Here is a 21606-nt window from a genome sequence, read left to right on the forward strand (position 1 = left end):
GGGATAGGCAGCATCCCCAGCGCCCGGCCCCTGCTGGCATCGAGGGGTAGCCGACAGTCATTGGACAAGGCGAGAGGCGCCGCCGACGGCCACGGGGGAATGGGCCACCCTCTGGAGCCAGCGCGCTAGCTGCAAGTCGGCTCCCACCACCGCCCCGCCAGCCCAGGGCCACCCCGGACAGGAACGGGTCACCCGGGAGGGGACGGCTCAACAGCGCCTGCAGTGTCAGCTACCCCGGCCACGGATGAAACGCAGGACTACACACAACGCAGCACCACAGCTGCCGAGAATGTTTATAGCGAGTGACCTGGGCATACGCAGTCGGAATACCAAACTCGCTTATTCTGTGGATATGGCCTCTGGTCCTAGACTCGCCCACTAGTGGAGACATCTTCATATTTACCATGCCTTTCACTATTCGATGTTTCAAAGAGCCCCCCCCCCCCCTCATTCTTTTAAAGTTCCTCACTGTTTCTATTTAAATGTGACAAGAAATGAACTAATACCAGTGGAGCCTGACGCTTGGCTTCCCCAATAACCTACCGATTGGACACCCTCGACTGCACCAATCCCCATTGTACCCTGACTTCTTCTTACCCTTCGGCCCATCCACCCTAGCCTATTTCCCCCCGCCCGCAGTTTGTATCTCCCGACCTCTCCCTCTCTTCTACCCACTGTTCCTGTACAAGCTGCAGGCTGCTCCCGATTGCAATTCTTAATATGATTAAAAAAAAACAATTCCGCTCGGTTCCTTCAATGTTTGTTCGAGTGAATGAACTCCCAGTTTATGGCTTTAAATGTCGACCCACGTGACCGGCGCGATATCTCACGTCCGTTGTCAGGGTGAAGGGTCAAGCCTGGTTTCCGGTCGGTGTCCCTCCACACCAAAGATCCTGGATACTAGAGCCTTCTATGATCTTTGCTCCACACGGCCTTGCGGCTCAGGCAGTTGGCGCACGGCAGCTACAGATGTGGTTCCACCGTTCCGTCCGGCTGCTCCCCGCCGCCCGCGGAGCCTGGTGTCGGTGGCTCAGCCTGTCGCAGGCCCGAGGGGCGGCTGCTGAGCTAGGTGGGGGTGAGATGGGGGTTGAGGAGGGATGGGGTGCGGGAGGGTGGAGTGAGGAGGAGAATCGAGGGTAGGGACGGGGTTGTGAGGGTGAGGGTAGGGACGGGGTTAGGAGGGGGGGGGGTGAGGGTAGAGGACGGGGTTAGGGGGAGAGGGGGGGCTATGTAGGGGAGGGGTTGAGGACGGGGGTGAGGAGGAGAATGGAGGGGGGGAAATAGGGATATGGAGGGGGGGGTTGAGGGACGGGGGGGTGGGGGGGGGGGAAGTAGGGGATATGGTGGGGGGGGTGGAGTGGGGATATGGAGGTGGAGATGAGGAGAGTGGTAGTGAGGAAGGGGACTACATGGGATGTTGGAGGGAACAGAGTGAATGCAGGGAAGAATATGTTAAGAGAGTTAGTGAGGGGCAAAGAGGGGTGGGGAAAAAAGAGGCAGTGCGTGGTCTGCATAATGTATGTAAGGCCCAATAACTGACTGAACTTCCTTGTTGATCCTGTTTCCTTGAATTCTTGCTTAATTTTCAAACACTCTAGATGGCAAAGCTTCAAAAAATCAAGAAAATGAACTCCGGCCTCTATACTTGGATTTCCAAGCAACAACACCACTGGTACAGACTTTTGTCAAACATTTATTTTCTGAGATCTGGTTTTCGTTGACCGTTACAGCATTTTGCTTTAGCAACTATCTTACTCTGTTGCATTCCTTTAAGTGATGTTGGCTCAGTACACTTGACAATAATAAACCTAATCTGAACCTGAGGACATTCATAATTCCTCCCAATTGTCGGAATGTTTTGGTGACAAGTTTTCTAGGTAAACATAAACACCAGTTTGCATGCTACAATATGTACTGATGATGTTGAAATAAAGGGTAATTAATCCATTAGGAGGTGCCTCATTGATATTGCTATGAAGTGTCATCTTCATTGTTATGATTGTGCCCTTAAATCCCAAATTATTTTTCTCCCTTCTAAATGTTTTGGACCTGCTACTGAATTAAAAAATGTTTCTCAGTCCTCTGGTCTACAACATGCCCATGCCACTTTGAAAGCCAATTTTCCAATTTAACATGATTAAAAGTTAAAAGCCAGGCTTACTCTTGTCCCTACTTTTCTTCAAGCTTTCTCTCCCCCCCCCCCCCCCCCAATCAGTCTGAAAAAGGGTCCTGACCCAAAACATCACCTATTCATCTTCTCCACCGATGCTTGATCCGCTTACTCCAGTACTTTGAGTCTTTATTTCCTTAAAGCTGCAGCTGCAGTTCCTAGTATCTCCATTACCTTTTACCTCCTTTGTTAACCATTGATTATGCCACATGGAACCCCGCTTTTTGACTGGGATAAACTATTATCGAGCATTACAGAGGCAGTTTGAATATCTACCACTGTTCGTTGCATGTTAGAAACATAGAAAATAGGTGCAGGAGTAGGCCATTCAGCCCTTCGAGCCTACACCACCATTCAATATGATCATGGCTGATCATCTAACTCAGTATCCTGTACCTGCCTTCTTGCCATACCCCCGATCCCTTTAGCCACAAGGGCCACATCTAACTCCCTCTTAAATATAGCCAATGAACTGGCCTCAACTACCTTCTGTGGCAGAGAATTCCAGAGATTCACCACTCTCATCTTTTTTCTCATCTCGGTCGTAAAAGATTTCCTCCTTATCCTTAAACTGTGACCCCTTGTTCTGGACTTCCCCAACATCGGGAACAATCTTCCTGCATCTAGCCTGTCCAACCCCTTAAGAATTTTGTACGTTTCTATAAGATCCCCCCTCAATCTCCTAAATTCTAGCGAGTACAAGCCGAGTCTATCCAGTCTTTCTTTATATGAAAGTCCTGACATCCCAGGAATCAGTCTGGTGAACCTTCTCTGTACTCCCTCTATGGCAAGAATGTCTTTCCTCAGATTAGGTTCTGTGTCTTAGCTTGTTTACCCAGCCCACTTTAGCCAGGTGTCTCATAGTATTATTTAAATTGAAGACACTGAAATGGGCCTATGGTCTTGTCCCCAAGTCATGACAGTGCAATGTATGCCACTGTGTTACCAGCATGCTTAATGTTCCCAATTAACCTCTAGGATCCGCGAGTGTTGGATGCAATGCTCCCTTATCTGGTCAACTATTATGGTAACCCTCATTCAAGAACACATGCATATGGCTGGGAGAGCGAGGCAGCCATGGAGAAAGCGAGAAAGGTGAGCATTTTTCCTCGTAGCTCTGCCAGCTCTCTTTAATTACAATTAGCATACTTGAATTCTGAGTTGGATCAGTTTTTGGCTGAGAGTTAATTGCAATCGGCATTTGGACATTTGCTTTTGCTTAATGTTTTTTTAATCTCTTCCTCCTCCATAATTAATATGTTGCAAGACTAATCCTCCTTTCCTGCAGCTCAGTGTATTTCTAAGATATTTTCAGAATATTAGTGTGGGTTTATGATTTTTCATTCTTTGAATTGCTCTTTAGTCCTGCCCAAATATTGTGTATTTTCCTATAGAATTTGGGTGAGATTAAATGTGCATCTTTTAGAAGTATTTTTTAGAAACCAAGTATGATAGTTTTTTATCAACATTCATTTTTGTTTCATGAAATCATTTGTTACTTCAGCAAACAGCTGCTGTGATTGGAGCTGACGAGAGAGAAATTATCTTCACCAGTGGTGCGACAGAATCGAACAATATCGCCATCAAGGTAAGTTCTCCATTTCAGTGGCTTGGTGTTCAGCCCAATGTACCATTTACTGACGGTTAACCGGTCTCATTGCCCGCTGATCTTGTGGGTTAACTTGGTGTATTTGGGAGGGATGAAAGACCAATATTGTGGTCTGTCGTCATAATTTTAAACAATTTTTTCTGGTATACTGTAAAAATGACATTAATTTGAGGTGAATGAAACCTCCCAAGAGTAATTTAGATTTAGAGATACAGCATGGAAACAGGCCCTGGTCTCTGGCGCTCTTATGCTAACTGATTCTGAAAGATAAAGCTAAGCTTGTCTCTTCACCTTTATTTTTATAGGTTACATTCTTGTGCTATAGATCTATTTTTGTTCTGTTATTACCAGGGTGTTGCAAGGTTTTACAAAGCCAAAAAGAAGCACGTCATCACGACACAGACAGAGCACAAATGTGTACTGGATTCTTGCCGCATGCTTGAGACTGAGGGCTTTGAAGTTACCTATCTACCGGTGAAAACAAATGGCCTTATTGATTTGGAGGCAAGTCTTTATTTTTGCTATTTCAAGTATTTTTCCTATTTTTTTCCCCCCCCAGAATTTAACCCTTTCTTCAGGTGTTGAGCTCATGCTGCCTCAAAACAGTAGAAATAATCAAAGACTTGTATAGTTTCTGGACTGGAGTGTGGAGATTCGGGCGAAAAAATGGGGAACATTGACCACAGCCAACTGGATCGCTGCCGCAATTTGGAAGGGGTTGTTTTATTTAAAGCCAAGTTGTTTTCCAACTAACAGTTATATCTATACTTATTAGGAATTGGAGAAAGCAATTAGACCGGATACGAGTGTGGTGTCAATAATGACTGTGAACAATGAAATTGGGGTAAAGCAACCAATTGACGATATAGGTATGTTAACACTCACTTGTTCTTCTAGAATGCGTTCCACTCGGGACCCTGATAATGCCAGGATACTAACTGATCACAGGCATTCTACAGCCAAGTATAATTTTTATGTAACTGGGTGTTCCTTGTAGAAGAAGGTATTAATTTGCAATGGAGAACTAAAAGTTGGTTTCCTCGTCTTAATTTGGGTCGTTGTGAAAGCTATTTTCTCGGTCAAACTTCGGTTTTGTTTGTTTGTGTGGCTCAAGGCACTAGCTTGATTGGATTGATTGTAATATACAGCATGAAATTGGCCCTTCAGCCCACCGAGTACATAGCAACCATCAATTAACTGTTCACGCTTGACCTAAATTATCCCATTTTAGCAGGTACTCTGTGTATACTAGCGCAATTTACAGAGGGGCAATTAACCTACAAACCTATATATCTTTACGATGTGGGAGGAAACTGGAACCCACGTAGTCAAAGGGAGAACGTGCAAACTCCACACATTACCCAAGGTCAGGATCGAACCCAGGTGGTGTGAGTTAGCAGCTTTCCCAACTGCTCCGCTGCCTTTATAAAGGGCGAGAGGGTATTGGTTGAGGGATGATCTTTCTCTTACAAGGCACTTGGAAAGGTACATGGATAGAAAAGGTTTAGAGGGATATGGGGCAAACGCGGGCAAGTGGGACCATCTTTGTGCCCTGGGCCAAAGAAACTGTTTCGGTGCTGTATGACTCTACATCCATCTATCAATTAATTTTTGTTATCTGCAGGTCACATTTGTAAAACTAAGAAGGTATTTTTTCATACGGATGCCGCACAAGCTGTTGGGAAAATTCCTCTTGATGTGAACAAAATGAAAATCGATCTGCTGTCGATCAGCGGTCACAAAATCTATGGACCGAAAGGTACAGAAATTAGTCCCGTTGTCTGTTACTTACAGCTCATCAGAAACACAATAAAATGACTTGAAATTAATATTATATTTAGAAAAAGCTTTCTTATAAATTGTTAAACTGTGCAGGCATAGTTTTTAATCCAGATTGAATCCAGAGATGTGCTTCAGTGCACACCCTGAAGAGGGTCACCCATTTTGGGGGAGATTGAAGCTGCTCTACAGGCAAGATGTGTAGGAAGGGACTGCAGGTGCTGGTTTGTACCGAAGATATACACAAAGCACTGGAGTAACTCAGCGGATCAGGCAACACCTCTGGAGAAAGAGTATGCGTGACAATTCGGGTCCGAACCCCTCTTCAGACTGAGAGTCTCTCAGAATTTTCAGTCTGGAGAAGCGTCCCTACCCGATATGTCACCCATCCTTTTTTTGCAAGAGATACTGTCTGACCCCGCTGAGTAATCCAGCACATTTTGTCTGCTCTACAGAGAGTTTTACATCTGAGCAACAGATCAAGAGATTCAAAACAACTGCAGTATCATAGGTAGATACAAGAGACTGCAGATGCTGGAATCTGGAGCAAATAAATTGGTGCAGTAAATATGTATTTATACTTTTGAATTTTCGGACTGTCCAAACAGTTGACATATTGCTTAATCACAAGCAGTCTAACTTGGTAGAAAATTGTTTTATGAGGAATTCTTCAATTTTATTTTGACTAATCGTTTTTATATGTGCAGCATTGGAAGTCTGTTATTTTGTAGTAAATTTTATAATAAATTGATTGGAGACATGGATAGGCGACATTTTGGTTAGAGGCCCTTCTTCGGAATGATTGTGGCGGGGGAAGAGAGAAAGCTGGAAGAGAGGAGGGGCAGGATAAAGCTTGGTGAATAGGTGGATGCAGGTGAAGAGGGGGGGGAGGGGTTGATAGGCAGATGGTTGGGCAAAGGTCAGAGATAAAAAGACAGAAGGTGTGGGACATAAGGAGTGAAGAATTATGAATTGTGAAGCTGGAGGGTGAAGAAGAGGAGAAAGATAAGTGAGAACCCAGGTGAGACACAGAGGAGGGGGGGGGGGGGGAGGGGAGGGGCAGCGGGGAGAACAGAAAGGAAGCCCATATGGTCATGGAGAACGTGCAAGCTCCACACAGACAACATCTGAGCTTGGGATTGAACCCGGACCCCTGGCGCTGAGGCAGTAGCTCAACCAACGGTGCCACGCTGCTGCTGTGTGATCAGTATATTTTGTCACTGTTATTAACTTTTAACATTGGTGTACGATTGTTTTGTCCCGTCTACCCAACACTCCCACCTTGCTCTGAAACCCCGTTAGGAATTGGCGCGTTGTACGTCCGCCGGCGGCCCCGGGTGCGGCTTGAAGCCTTGCAGAGCGGCGGGGGGCAGGAGCGGGGCCTGCGGTCGGGTACAGTTCCAACTCCGCTGGTCGTCGGGCTTGGGGCGGCCTGTGAGATAGGAATGCAGGAGATGGAGGTGAGTGTACAACAAAAGTTTTTGGTAAAACAAGGAACTGCAAAGGCTGGTTTATAAAAAAAGACACAAAGTGCTGGAATTCTGGGTCAGCCAGCATCTCATGAGAACATGGATAGGTGACGTTTCAGGTCGGGACCCTTCTTCAGACCGATAGGGATGGGGATGGGGAGGAAGAAAGCTGGAAGAGAGGTGGGACAGGACAAAGCCTGGCAAGGAACTGCAGATGCTGGTTTTCATCCAAGATGGACACAAACTGAGAGAGTAAATCAGCGGGTCAGGCAGCATCTCTAGAGAAACAGAATGGGTGACATTTTGAATCGAGACCCAACTTCAGACGATCGATGCAGGTGAAAGAGGTTTTTGATAGGCAGATGGTTGGACAAAAGTTAGAGATGAGAAGATTAACTGCCGTAAGCGGGGCTGGAAGGCAAGGTGTGGTTGGCTGCAGAGGTTTTGCAGGGCGATCGGTCTACAAAGCCTTGAGTGCATTGGGCATCAACGGAATGGAGAGGAGAAGAGCCATCAAAAACACCACAGAGGCAGCGGAGAAGGCCTCAAGATGGCTCTGGATCAGGAGAGGAGGTCCATGGGCGGAGCGAATGCCACTTGAACACATCGTGGTCTGATCAACTGCGGCTGGGTCACCTGGGCGAGTGTGTCTGATGTTGAAAGACCCGAAACACCTAATGACCCCAGGTTACATCACTGGTTGATTGACAGATGGGTGGATAAGGGCTACATTGAAAAAGGGACAAAACGATATCAATTGAGATGGGAAGGGTGAAATGTAGTCGGAGGAAGGGATGTAGATGGAATGAGGGGGGGGGGGGGGTAGAATGATGTTGGGGAAGAGGGACAGAATGGTGGGAGAAAAGGGTGCGTATCAGATTGGGGTTTGGGGGCATGGGGAAGAGAAGAGTTTGTTACTTAAAATTGAAGATTTTTAATGGAAATGTTGTATAGTTGCTAGTAGCTGTCTAGCGTTAGAAAAGGCAGAGAAACTGTTAAGTCTGCACCTGTCTATAGTCCCTTACTATAATATGAACATTGCAATTTTAAACTGTTCTGTGTTTTTGCATGTTTTAACGTGGCTGCGTGTGTTTCTGCAGCTTGATCACAAGCACGTGACAAAGATGGCCAAGCGTTTTGTGTCAAAGATAATGGATGCGATCCCTGATGTGATTCTCAATGGAGATCCTGTGCAGCGGTATGCAGGTACGGTGACTGATTCGTCCTCACACGCCTAAAGGGTTTAGGTTCCTCGCTTGGGGGATGGTCTTGCACTTCAGATTGGTCTCACTTTTTTCTTCACTCCCCACTGGAAGAGAAAAGTGTCCCTGTGCGGCAACCTTGTACATATTCGCTCTGGGTCTCTGAGAGACCATCTCGGACACTTTCTGTTGGGTTCTTACCCTTGCAATTGGTGACAAAAAAAGACACATACTTCCAGCTTTCTCCCTCCCCCCCCACCTCCCCACCACAATCAGTCTGAAGAAGGGTCCCAGCGTCATTAGGCAGTGACTCTATCAGCTGCACCACTGTGCCACCCTGTGCTGTTTTGGATATTAATTACCTATGCAAATTGTGGGCTTACTTGTTTGTGGTTACTATTGTGTTGGAAAGAATGACAATGTGTATTTTACCTGGTTCCTGCAGGCTGTATTAACCTCTCATTTGCCTATGTGGAAGGAGAGAGTCTTCTGATGGCTTTGAAGGATGTAGCCCTCTCATCTGGAAGGTAGTGTATTAGTTCACTTGATAATACCATGTTACTGAGTATAATCATGTAGAGGATTATTGCGCAAAAACAGCATTCATTGTGTATCTGTTTTGCCTTTGGAAGCCTCTATTCAACAAGAAGTTTAAATTAGACACAGGAATTGGCCACAGTCGTGTAGTATAGAAAAAGGCTCTACGGTCCACTACGTCGTTCTGAACATTTTACTTGTCTACACTAATTCTACTTTCCTGCATTCGGGCTGGATTCTTCTATGCTTTTCCTATTTAAGCGTCGGTCTAAATGCTTCTTGAACACAGTAATATACCTGATTCCACCATCGTCTCTGGCTGCACATTCCAGATATCAGCCACTAAAAAAGACGTACCTCTCAGATCTCCTTTATAACTTCATCCTCTCTCTTTAAACCTTTCCCTCTTTCCATTTTGCACTCTCTATACCTCTCATAATCTTACATCGGGAATAGGGCCTGTGTACGCCTGGAACAGGGATTGTTCAAGGTACACAAAAATGCTGGAGAAACTCAGCGGGTGCAGCAGCATCTATGGAGCGAAGAAAATAGGCAACGTTTCGGGCCGAAACCCTTCAAGGTACCCTACAAAGAGGTGGGCATAGCTGTGGCCCATGCGGGTGCCCATAGCTGCGCCCACCCAAACCGCCCACTCCCCAGATGACTGGGAGAATGTGCAAAGTCCATACAGACAGTACCTGATGTCAGGTTCGAATCCAGGCCTCTGGTGCAGTGAGGCTGAATGGTCTGTTTCCACCCTGTATCTTTCAATCATTCCAAGTCTTTTCATGGTAATATTTACTCTTCATTACCACCTGCCTGTGGTTTAACGAGAATCTTAACCAATAATTTCCAAAAGGTCAAGCTAATGTGAAAGTTGCATTTTACTCAATTAAGATTCACTTCAGCGGTGTGCATTGTGTGTGTATTTTCAGTGCGTGTACGTCAGCCTCTCTGGAGCCTTCCTATGTCTTGCGAGCGATTGGAGCTGATGAAGATTTGGCACATTCTTCAATCAGGTAGGAGGTTTGGCTCCCCTTTCAGGCTGTGACTTGGTTTGCTCCAGGTTCAGGAACAGCTTCGTCCCAACAACCATCAGGCTCTTGAACACGACAAACACTAACTAAGCCTCGAACTATGGACTGTCTTGGTTGCACTATGGACGGGGTTTTTATTGCTTTTTTTTGTGTATTGTGCTATCTTTTGAATACCAGAGTTTACAGACGTGTTATTCTGTTGTAAGTACATACGCCAATTAAACACTCTTGAAAATAACAAAATCCCCAATGTAGCGCAGAACAGTGGTCCCTCCCTCTGCCCCGCTCTCTCCAACCTACACTCAGTTTTCCTCTGGATTTGATTATTCACCTTCAGCACCTCACTTCTTCATTCAACCTGTCTTTTTATGTTCTTTGCTTAGATTCTTTTGGGGAAACCAAATAGCTGCCATCTTGCGGACATTAGCAACTGGAGATGCTGGATTCTCGAGCAGAAAAACAAAGCACTGGAGGAACTCAGCAGGTCAGGCAGCATCTATGGAGGGAATGGGCAGATCATGTCCATTTTTCTCCTCAGTTGCTGCACAACCAGCTGAGTTCTCCAGCAACTTATATTTTGCTCAGGCCCTTTCCTTGTCTCATTTTAACCGTTTCTTTCTCATTGCCTGATGACATTGGGGTGTTTGATTTCCTTGCCAACCTGGCAAGAATGGACATGGAAATCGACAATAGACAATAGGTGCAGCACCACCATTCAATGTGATTATGGCTATGTGAGCTTTGGGTTAAGTTGCACTATTAAGCATGCTGGGCGAGGAGGGAAGAGGGTTTTGTATCTTTCTTTAATTAAAAGGGCAAGAACCCAACAGATAGTGTAAGAGAGGGTCTTGCAGAGCTTCTGTGAGAAACTGTACATGTGTGCTGAACAGGGGCTGTCGAACTTTTTCAATGGGTGATGAAGATAAAAATGGGACCAATCTGCAATGCAAGACCGTTCCCCAAGCGAGGTATATCGATCACAAGATGACACGATTTTGTTTTCTTTTAGCTTGAATCATCTGATTGATATCACACTAGCTACAGTATTAAATAGACCAATTCCATCGGTCCGTCTTCAAGGCTGGTGGAGAAAACATGGATAGGAAACGTTTCAGTTCATGCTGAGTCTGGAGAAAGATCACCTATCTGTATCCTCAAGAGATGTTGTCTGACCCATTGAGTCAGTTTAGTGAGCTGAGGTACAGTGAAAAGCTTTTTTGTTGCGTTCTATCCAGTCAGCAGAAAGACTATACATGATTACAAACAAGTCGTCCACAATGTACAGGTAGAGGATAAAGGGAATAACACTCAGTGCAAGGTAAACTAAGATTAAGATTAAAAGGCTCGAAGGGCCGAATGGCCTACTCCTGCACCTAATTTCTAAATGGTCACTAGCGCTTCGTGTTTCACGCAGGATTCCAGCATCTGCAGTTCCTCATGTCTTTCATACATAGAGATGGCTGTTCTCCGCTTTCTTTTTCCCAGGTCGTCCAGAAAGTGTGTTTAGTGTTTTGTTTGTGTTTTGGTGGTACCTGTTTGGTGGTCGCCTGATACTGGTGTTCTTGTTGCTGCAGGTTTGGCATTGGGCGTTTCACCACTGAGCAGGAGATGGACCACACAGCAGATCGGTGCATCCAGCAAGTGCGGAGGTTGAGGGAGATGAGGTACGTGAGGCATACATCAGTTAAAACATTGAGGGTTGGCAGCTACTTTGAAAATGAAATTTGTCAAAGATTGCATGCCTTACAGCGCCAGAGACCCGAGTTCATTTCTGATTACGGGTGCTGTCTGTACGGAGTCTCTCTGTGACAGCGTGAGGTTTCCACGGGTGCTCCAGTTTTCCCCCACATACTAAAGATGTACAGGTTTGTAGATTAATTGGCTTTGGTAAAGATTGTAAATTATCCCTAGGATAGTGCTAGTGTATGGGCTGATCGTAGGCCGGTACGGTCTCGGTGGGCCATAGGGTCTGTTTCCACTCTGTATCTCCAAACTAAACTAAACTAATCCCACTTTGGCCACAAAATGATTCAATTTCACTTTATTGTCACATGTACCTAGGTTCAGTGAAATGCTTTGTTTTGCATACAACGCAGTAAAATCATGTAGCAGACCTCACCTAGGTGGTATACAAGTGTCGTCACATTTTGGCGCAAAGTTACAAGAGTTAACTGAACAGTGCTGGCCACTGCACGTCCGTCTCCCCCCCCCCCCCCCCCCCCCCCCCCCCGTTGGGAGTGTTTGAGAAAGGGGGGTGACATGGAACTAGTGTGAACGGTGACCGATTGTCACTTGGACTCGCTATATCTCTGAACTAAACTAAAGAGATGTTGAGGTGTAAATGTTTCAACTGAGATGAGATGGTAGCTAGGGAGGATGCCAAACCTCGCCCTACTCATGAACCTAGATTTATTAGTTTAGAAAGAAAGAAAGTCTGGCTGAAAGATGTGTTGAATCTCTTCCCTCATTTTTGTTTCTGTCTCTCTCTCCACATCTCCTTTCCCCCGCTGCCCCCTCCCCCCATTCCTCCATTTTATTTTGCAGCCCACTCTGGGAAATGGTTCAAGAAGGCCTGGACTTGAAGAACATTAAATGGTCACAACATTAGAACATTCCAGAAGAAACTGGCCACTGGGAAGGACAGTTGTCGTGGTCAGCGACTGTAAGATGGGACTCGGCTTTCGTCATTTGCAGAATGGGTAGATTAAAGCAAATGAATCGGTATGCCTTATGAGTCAGTGCTTTACAGTAAATGTGGTGAATCCTAGCACCTTATCTTGCTATATTGGTAAACTCAAACCTTAATCTATCAGCAACTCTGGCTAATGAAAAAAAAATCTAATCAGAAATGATTCATGTTTGAAGCAATCTCCCTCGTGGGTATTGAATGAAATGTTGCTTCTTGCTTATCACTGGTACATTTACATGGTGGCTGTCAGCTAGCCCTGAAGAGGGACGATGTAATCAGTCTATTTAATATAGCAAGTTTGATATCAATCAGGTGATCTAGTATAAAAGAAAACAAAGATGCTGTCATCTTGTGATCTAGATACCTTGCTTGGGGACGGTCTTGCCCTGTAGATCGGTCTCATTTTTATGTTCATCCACTGGACGGGGAAATTAGACAGTACCACTGTGCAGCACACTTGTTTGCTTTCTTTCACGGTCTCTGCGAGACCCTCTTGTGCACTTTCGGATGGATTCTTCTCCTTTCAATTAAAGGTGACAAAAAAAAAAGATAAACTTCCAGCTTTCTCCTCCCCACCCCCCCTCCCCACCACATTCAGTGAGGAACGGTCCCGACCCGAAACGTCACCTATTCAGGTTTCAGTTTGAAGACCCGTCCTTCAGAACAGGAAAGATGAGTAAAGGAGCTTGAGAAATTGAAAACGCAAGGAACTGCAGATGCTGGCTTAAAAAAAAAACAAAAAAAAAGACACAACCGCTGGAATAATTCAGCGTTCAGTCAGCTCCTCTGGAGGGCATGAATAGGCGAAGTATCCGGTTGGGAAAAGACACAAAGTGCTGGAGTAACTCAGCGGGTCGGGCAGCATCTCTAGAACCAGGTGACGTTTTGGGTCAGGACCCGTCTTCAGATCGATTACAAGACATGGTACATTTGTCCTCGGTACATTGCCCCTAGTGTGCAGGAAGTGGATGTAACAGAACTAGTAAGAACAGGTAATCGATGGCGTGGTTGAAAGGCCTGTCTCCATTCTGTTTCTCTAAACTAAACTATAGTCCTTATGTCTCTGCTTTAGACACTGTTTATTGTCTAAGACAAACTTTAGGGATTCTGTGCTACGAAGCTGCCGGGCTTTAACAGCAGATGAAATGGGATCTGTTCTCGTGCCTGCCTCTTAAACGACATGCCCAAGTATAGAATGCATGAGTGATGTTTATTTCGCTATGCCATTAAATGGGTGAACCCTGATCTGTACTTTCACAATGATTAACAAGGGTAACCCTCTGGCCCACTTGGAATGATGAAGGACAAACATATTACCTCTACATTTATGTAATTAATTTCCTTTTTAAATTGTTCAATTTTGAAGGTGGCACAAAGAACTGCAGATGCCGGATTTTGTGTAAAACACAATGTGCTGGAGTTTCTCAGCTGGTCAGGCAGCATCTCTGGAGGACAAGAGTAGGTGACGCTTCAAGTCCGATCCAAAACGTCGCCTATCCATGTCCTTCAGAGATACTGCCTGACCTGCTGAGTTACTCAAGTAGTTTGTGTTCTATTTTGAAGGTGAGGATTTCTACATAAGGTTTGGAGATGACCTTGTCTAAATGGGTTATTCTTATTCAAATCTGATAGTGTGTGTGAAAGGTAGTATGGTGTTTGGAGCCTCTTCCCACGATAATGATGATGAAAAGGGAATCTTAACATTGTGTGCACAATACCAATTAACCCAAACTGCCCATATTTGTCCAGTACTAATTATCTTTCCTATTCAGTAGAACTATTTCTATTATAACTATATTATATTTTCGATATTATGTCTTAGACTGGATGGGTTGAAATTGTATGGCAGCTCACAAAACAATACCATCTCCTCGCTCATTTTCCCTTCAATCTATCCTTGTCGTTCCATGTGGCCAAGGAACCGACCAGACCACTGGTCACGGTTCGATCAGAATTGACTGTTGGGAGACCTTGCCTTCACATTTGGCACAGTAACTTCACTCTCAAAAGGATACAAAGTGCTGGAGTAACTCAGCAGGTCAGGCAGATTCTTTGGAGAGCATGGATTGAAGAAGGGTCTCGACCCACAACGTTACCTATCCATGTTCTCCAGAGATGCTGCCTGACCCACTGAGTTACTCCAGCACCTTGTGTCCTTTTATGTATTAACCTGTATCTGCAGTTCCTTATTTCTACAATTTCCTATTCTCTGGTTTAGTTCATTTGCTTCCAACGTGGAACTGAAATATGTTCCCATTGAAGCCATTCAGAACTGCAATAAATAAAATAAATCAGCCAGGCCATGTGTTTTGCCTCAGTACACGCGATTGAATTGAAAATGTAGGTGAATCCTCTTGTTTAGCTGCCAATACTGAGATCTCGGTTCTCTTCAGCTCATGTTTCATCCGTGATAATCTCAACGGGACTTCAGACCATCAATGAAGGGGAGGGAATGAGGATGTAATAAATCAGGCCAAGGTTTTTCACATCTTTAGGTGTCGACAATGAGGGCTGTCAGGAAGCCAACTGTCTACGAATCACATCGGTGAAACTAAACACGCACAATTTATGCTTTGTTTCGTATCTAAAGCTGTTTTGGGGTTCCCATGATATGTATTGATGTGTTTCTTTGTATCTTTTACGTTGGTAAAGTTTGTTAACATAAATGTACAAGACCCGTCATATTAAAGGAGTTATATAGCCTTGTGGAATGGTTGTTTTTTTCAAGCAGATGAACTCGTGCAGGCTGCAGGGGCGAGTGAAGATGGTAATGGAGGTGGTGGGATGGAAAAGATGAACAAAGGGAGAAGGGACCTAGGTGGATAGACATGTAGGCGGTGGGCAGATGGAGCCAGGTGCTTGAACCAGAATGATGAGTGAACAGTGGAGGAAGATTGGAAAAGGAGAACAAAAGGAGGGAAAACCTGGGTGGAGACCGGTGGGAATGGTAAAGGAACACTGGGGGTGTGCATTACCTGAAATTGGAAAGCCACACTTCGTACCATTGGGTTGTAGACTACCTAAATGGAGTTTGAGGTGTTGGTCTTCTAGTTTGCAATGAGCTTCACCGGGGCAATGAAGACAGATGGATCGGCATGGGAAGGAGAGTAGGAATACAAGCTCGGAGGATCAGGATGGCCATTATGAACAGAATGCAGGTGCTCAGCAAAGCGATTGTGCCAGTGTGGTGGAGGCCATATTGCAAGCATTGATTGCAATAGCAGAGTTTGGAGGAGATGCACGTGATTCTTTGTGCATCTGGAAGGGCTATTTAGGTCCCTGGATGGCAGTGAAGTGATGAGTAGCACCAGGAAAGTGTCCAGGGATGAAGAGGGGTGAGCAGTCAGGGAGTCGTGGAAAGAAAGAGTGGTCCCTGCAGAATGCAGAGAAAGAGAGATGTGAGAGGTAGAACTGAAGGATGTGCTGGATGCAGAGGGTGGTGGGTGAAAGATGGGGAGAAAGGGAACTACCTCTTGTTTGGGTGGGGTTGAGAGCAGATGTGCATGAAAAGATTGCGAGGCTACCATCAGCTAATATAATTCATATGTCCCAGGAGCAGAATCAGGCCATTCGGCCCATCCAGTCTACAACCCCTGACACCCAGTGGCGTAGCGTAGGGGGGGGGGGCAGAGGGGTGGTTGCCCCGGGCGCTAAATTTTTAGGGGCGCAAAAAAATTGTTGGATAAAAAAAAAAAATTATAAAATGGCAAAAAAAAAATGTTCTAAAGGCACACTGCACCTCTTTGTCAGCCTTCCCCTGAATTATTGTAATAAAATGTAATTTTTTTTGCCATTTTATAATTTTTTTTTATCCAACAATTTTTTTGCGCCCCTAAAAAGTCTTAAGTCTTTGTCTCATCCCTTCTTATTCTCCCTCTGCGCCGAGGCCGCTGCCACTGTCCCAGCCGCCGCTGTCGTTTCACTGGGCCCGCGGTGTGGTCGGGTCGAGTGGCCGCTGCCGCCGGAACGTGCCCCAGCTCCGGGTTCTGGTTGCCGCTGTCCCAGCTCCGGAACCAGGTCGCCGCTGCCGCTGCTCCAGCTCCGATGCCGTGTGGCCGCTGCTGCTGCCCCCGCCCCTGCTCCGAGGCCAGGTCGCCGCTGCTGCTGCTCCAGCTCCAGCTCCGATGCCGTGTGGCCACTGCCGCTGCCCCCGCTCCGAGGCCAGGGCGCTGCCCAGCTCCGAGTTCTGGTCGCCGCTGTCGCTGCCCTGAGGCCGCCAGCTCCGCCATTAGGCCTCGGCGCAGGCGGAGACGGGGGATACGACAAAAGAAGTCGCATCCCCCGAAGGAAGAGACCAAAAACGTGTGCCCCCCCCCCCCCTTTGGATTTATAACAGCTCATGGGCCATGGCTAGCCGCTAATGAGGAGGCGCAATATTTTAAACTGCCCCGGGCGCTCAAAACCCACCCTACGCCACTGCTGACACCCGTACTAATTAAGAATCTATCAATCGCAACCTTAAAAATACCCATTAACTTGGCCTCAACAGCCTTCAATGGCAATTAATTCCCGACGATTCACCACCCTCTGACTAAAAAAAATCCCCATCTCCTTTCTAAAGGTTTGTACTTTTATTTTGAAGCTACACTATCCCACTGGTGGAAACATCCGCTCCCCATCCACTATCCAGGACTTTCACTATTCCGTAACTTTCAATGAGGTCCCTTCCTGTCCTTCTAAAGAATGTAGATGAAATTGAATATATAAAGTTATAAAGGATATCAGAAGAGAAGCCATGGTTCCTGATGAAATCGGTGGTCCTGGAAAGAAGCCCGATAGACATGGTGGAGATTGAGGAACTGGGAGAGAATGATGACATCTTTACAGGAGGCCCATTGAGCTCCTCCGGCATTTTGTTTTTTGCTCAAGCCCAACCCTTGTCTCGCTTTAACCCTTTCCTTCCCATTGCATGAAGACAGTGACCCACATAGGGGTGTTTGATTACCTAGCTGACCAGGCAAGAGTGGACATTAAATGGTGAGAACTTTGGGTTAAGCTGTATTATTAAGCACCCTGGGAGAGGAGGGTGTGGCGCCACCTGGTGATCAAGCAAAGATGGTCAAGCCACTTACTGATCGAACCCTCATCATCAGAACGGTCACGTGACTGCGTTTGACGGGAAGAGAACGTCATTAGTAGAGCCAGGATTTTGTCATGAATGCCAATTGCCTTTTCATGCCTTTTTTGATCAGGATAATGCCTTTTTCACGATCGAGTGCCTAAATCAGTCTTGTTTTGCCATTTTGCTAAAAGGTCATGCTATTTTCTCTAGTTGTACCATGATTACAATTATGTTTTCTATGTTAATACGTTAACGTGTTATTAACATGTTAACATAGTATAACTTACAAGAAAACTTCCACCACCGGGACGAAACCAGGGGCGCCACCATCCGTCATTCATTCGTTAGTGCCGCTGGTTCAGTCTTCTCCAAGATCTATTTAATAAAGAACTGCAGATACTGGATAAAATTGACAGTAGCCAAAAAATGCTGGAGAAACTCAGCAGGTGAGGCAGCATCTATGGAGAGTAGGAATAGGCAACGTTTCGGGTTGAGACCCTTCTTCAGACTGATGTGGGCAGATGCGGGGAAAAAGAAAGAAAGAGGCGGAGACAATAGGACTAGAAGGAGAGCTGGGAAGGAGGAGGAGGGAGAAGACAAGGGCTATCTAAAATTAGAGAAGTCAATGTTGATACCGCTGGGGTGTAGACTACCCAAGCGAAATACCCAAGTTTGTCTCCTCTCTACATTTACTGCTGGCTCCAGTCGCAAATCTGAGTTTTTGAGTGATCTGTGCAAGACTTATAGTACTGTAGTATATCTTTATTGTCATTTTCCTGAGTACTCACATACCCAGAGGAAACACAAAAAAACATTGCTCAACCAGTGTCCATTCAATGTGCAATACAAAATAAATAGAAATAAAAATACATATATCATGAACAAATTAAACACTCTACTCTCTACTAAACATCAACAGGCGTTCCGATCGACAGCAGCACGACAGTGGCTCTGCTGCAGTGTGTCCAGGTTGGTGGTTGGTGCGCGATACTTTGGCAGGGGGCAAAGTCCATTTATCAGTCTTATAGCCTGTGGGAAGAAGCTGAGGAGTATCCTGCTGGTTTTGCAGCTAATGCTCCTGTACCTCTTCCCAGCTGGCAGGATGGAGAATATGTGATGCGATGGGTGGTAGGGGTCTTTGATGAGGGAGATGGCTCTGCTGATACATCTCTTCCTGTATATGTCCAGCAGGAAAGGGAATGGAGCACCAATAATCCTGCTGGCGGTCTTCACAATCCAGTCTAGTTGGTGCCGTTCGTACGCCTTCATAGATTCATAGATGCTGGAATTCCACTGTGGAAATTGGAATAACAAATCTCTTGGAGGACCATATACCAAGCGAGTCATCATTACGGACAAATTATGTTGACAGTAACTTCAACATTGTTGTTCAGATAATTTGAGATGAAGTTGCATGTGACAAAATATGGATCTCAATAGACGAGACAACCGATGCTGTGGGGAGATTTGTTGCCAATGTGGTCATCAGTATACTGGAGGCAGGTCAACCATCAAAGGAGTATTTGTTGACATCGGAAGTATTGGAGGTCAAACAGCTCAACTATTGCTCAGTTGTTTACATCTTCACTTGCTGTACTTTGGCCAGAAGGCATAAAACACGAGAATGTTCTTCTGTTTGTGTGACTTAAAGTTTTATTCCCCAAAATGTTGCATTTGCCATGTTTAGCTCAAGGACTTCATAGAATTGCCAAGCACATACTTAGCTTGTTTCCAAATGTCGATCGCCTAGTTTCTAGTGTCAAGAAAATCTTCCTCAAAGCACTGTCACGTGTGCAGTTGTTCAAGGAAATGGCACCCGAGATTCCACTACCTCCTCAGCCCGTTTTGACTAGTAGGGGTACATGGCTCTCTGCTGTACTCTACTATGCTGCAAATTTTGAAACGATAAAAGAAATCGTCAACTGTGTTGAAGAAGAATCTGCTGCAGTCAGGATCGTCAGTGAAATCATGCAGAAGAAGTCCCTCCACCGTGATCTTGCAATTTTTCAAACTTCCCACAATCTGTTACTTCCCTTGAGAAACGTGGCGAACATTAATGAATAACTTGCAGGTTGAGAAGAAACACTGTTTATTGTTCTAAATAAAGAATTCATTTTCACTCAAATGTGTCGTCTCGCCAAAGAGTTATTCCCAGTATCCTGCCACCTTTGTTCCTCAGTCACCCTCAGGCAGCATCAACATTCAGAGAGACACTGGCACAAAGTGTGGAACCATAGCTTTACAGAAAAGGGCACAAAGTGCTGGAGTAACTCAACGGGTCTGGAAGCATCTCTGGAAAGCAATTTTCCCTCTTTTTCAGATGCAGAACTGTAGGTCCTCAACAGAACTTCACTTTGCCTGTACCTGTAGGTGGTGCTGAAGGCATTTGGAATCACTTCAACGTCTCCCTTCAGTCCAGTAAAAAGAGTTGCTGCAATTTCAACAACATTTGACGAAAATAAGCAGGAAAAGAATGTCCCTGCTGGAAATCTAAAACAAAAAAGTCCTTGCAGACAAATGAATGAATGCCAATATAGTTTAGTTTATTATTGTCACAGTGAAGAGCTTTTTGCCTGTCATCGAGTCAAAGAAAAGATTATACAAGCCTTCCACTATGCACAGATAAGGGATACGTTTAGTGCAAAGATATAACATTAAAGTCCGATTAAAGAGTTCAGAGCTCTCCAATGATGAAGATGGGAAGTCAGGGCCACATTCTAGCTGATGAGAGGCCTGATATTAACGGATGGGAAGAATTCAACAAGCAATTCGGAATGTATTTGGTATGTTAGCTTTGATTTCAAGAGGAGCTCTCACAGCATTTGTGTAGAGCCTTGGTGAGACTACACAACTGGAATGTTGTGTACTGTTCTGGGCACATTTACCAAAGGGTATATTTTCCACAGAGGGAGTGCTGCGAATGGTTTCAGGTTCATTGAGCGGACTCGACCTGTGTTCTCCAGATAGACACAAAATGCTGGAGTAACTCAGCGGGACTGGCTGTGGAGAAGGAGTGGGTGACGTTTCGGGTCGAGACCCTCCTTTAGACCAAAGATCATAGAGCGGAGCACCAAAGATTAAGCCACCAAAAACCAAAGAGCGGAGCCAAAAACCACCTAGTCTTGTGCAAAGATCCTATAGCGGAGTCTTATGCTTCACATCCACACCACATAGGGTAGCTGCCAGTTCCGCCCCGCAGCTCGGCGTCCTCATTTCCGCCCCGCAGCTCGGCGTCCTCATTTCCGCCCCGCAGCTCGGCGTCCTCATTTCCGCCCCACAGCTCGGCGTCCTCATTTCCGCCCCGCAGCTCGGCGTCCTCATTTCCGCCCCGCAGCTCGGTGTCCTCATTTCCGCCCCGCAGCTCGGTGTCCTCATTTCCGCCCCGCAGCTCGGTGTCCTCATTTCCGCCCCGCTGATTACGTCGCATGGCGACGGATGCACGGAAGGGAGCAAAGATACTCTGGCAGGGAGTTTCCGGTGCGGGGCGGAAGTCGGCGAGAGGAGCCGGAGCCGGAGCCGGAGGCTGAAGCTGAAGAGTGGGAGCGACGCAAGCCATGGAGGAGGTTCAGCGGCGGCATCCGCGCCGGTAGGAGCCGGAGCTGGGGGAGGGGGGAGGTTGTGGCGGCGGCGGCGGCGGCGGTGGCTGGGCCCCGGGCAGCTGAGCGCTGGACCCGGGTTTGAAGCGATGGGGCAAAGGCCCGGGGAGCGGCGCAGTCTGGACATCTGCCCCTCCTCCTGCACACCGGGAATCACCCCTCCTATCCCCGGGGATCTATCCCCCCCCCCCCCCCCCCCCTGCCCTGCCCTGGGTCTGTCCCCTCTACCACACGATACTGGGATCTCCCCCCCCCCCCCTCCCCGTCTCACCCTTTATCCTTCCCCCCCCCCCCCCCCCCCCATCATTCCCGAACCTCTCTCCCCCTCCGTCACCCTGAGACCTCTTCTCCCCCTTACCCTGAGATCTCCCGCACCCCTTTTACTCCGGGATCCCTCTCCCCCCCCCCTTCACACCAGGATTCTTCTCTTCACCCGGGATCTTCCCCAGATCGGCT

General features: G+C 46.4%; 2 protein-coding genes across 3 annotated transcripts in view; both read left to right on the forward strand.

Annotated features, from left to right (window-relative positions):
- The first annotated feature begins 827 nt into the window (after positions 1-827).
- nfs1 (NFS1 cysteine desulfurase) lies at positions 828-15198 on the forward strand. 2 transcript variants are annotated; one of them, XM_055652272.1, is made up of 13 exons: positions 828-1075; positions 1599-1672; positions 3149-3265; positions 3675-3758; positions 4131-4283; positions 4555-4648; positions 5404-5538; positions 6861-7018; positions 8128-8233; positions 8675-8756; positions 9702-9785; positions 11378-11467; positions 12348-15198. In XM_055652272.1, the coding sequence occupies exons 1-13, from the start codon at positions 913-915 to the stop codon at positions 12409-12411; spliced, it is 1404 nt and encodes a 467-aa protein (XP_055508247.1). In that variant the 5' UTR covers positions 828-912; the 3' UTR covers positions 12412-15198. The 2 variants fall into 2 exon arrangements, with proteins under 2 accessions (XP_055508247.1, XP_055508248.1); XM_055652273.1 differs by having other exon boundaries at positions 829-1069.
- Positions 15199-21001: 5803 nt separating this feature from the next.
- LOC129707322 (serine/threonine-protein kinase 3/4) overlaps positions 21002-21606 on the forward strand; it is a 108690-nt gene continuing 108085 nt past the window's right edge. The window contains exon 1 of the mRNA XM_055652274.1: positions 21002-21140. Coding sequence (XP_055508249.1) covers positions 21109-21140 — 32 coding nt within the window. The 5' untranslated portion in view covers positions 21002-21108. The remainder of the gene's footprint in view (positions 21141-21606) is intronic.

This window comes from Leucoraja erinacea, chromosome 21, assembly GCF_028641065.1.
Source record: "Leucoraja erinacea ecotype New England chromosome 21, Leri_hhj_1, whole genome shotgun sequence".
Classification (NCBI taxonomy): domain Eukaryota; kingdom Metazoa; phylum Chordata; class Chondrichthyes; order Rajiformes; family Rajidae; genus Leucoraja; species Leucoraja erinaceus.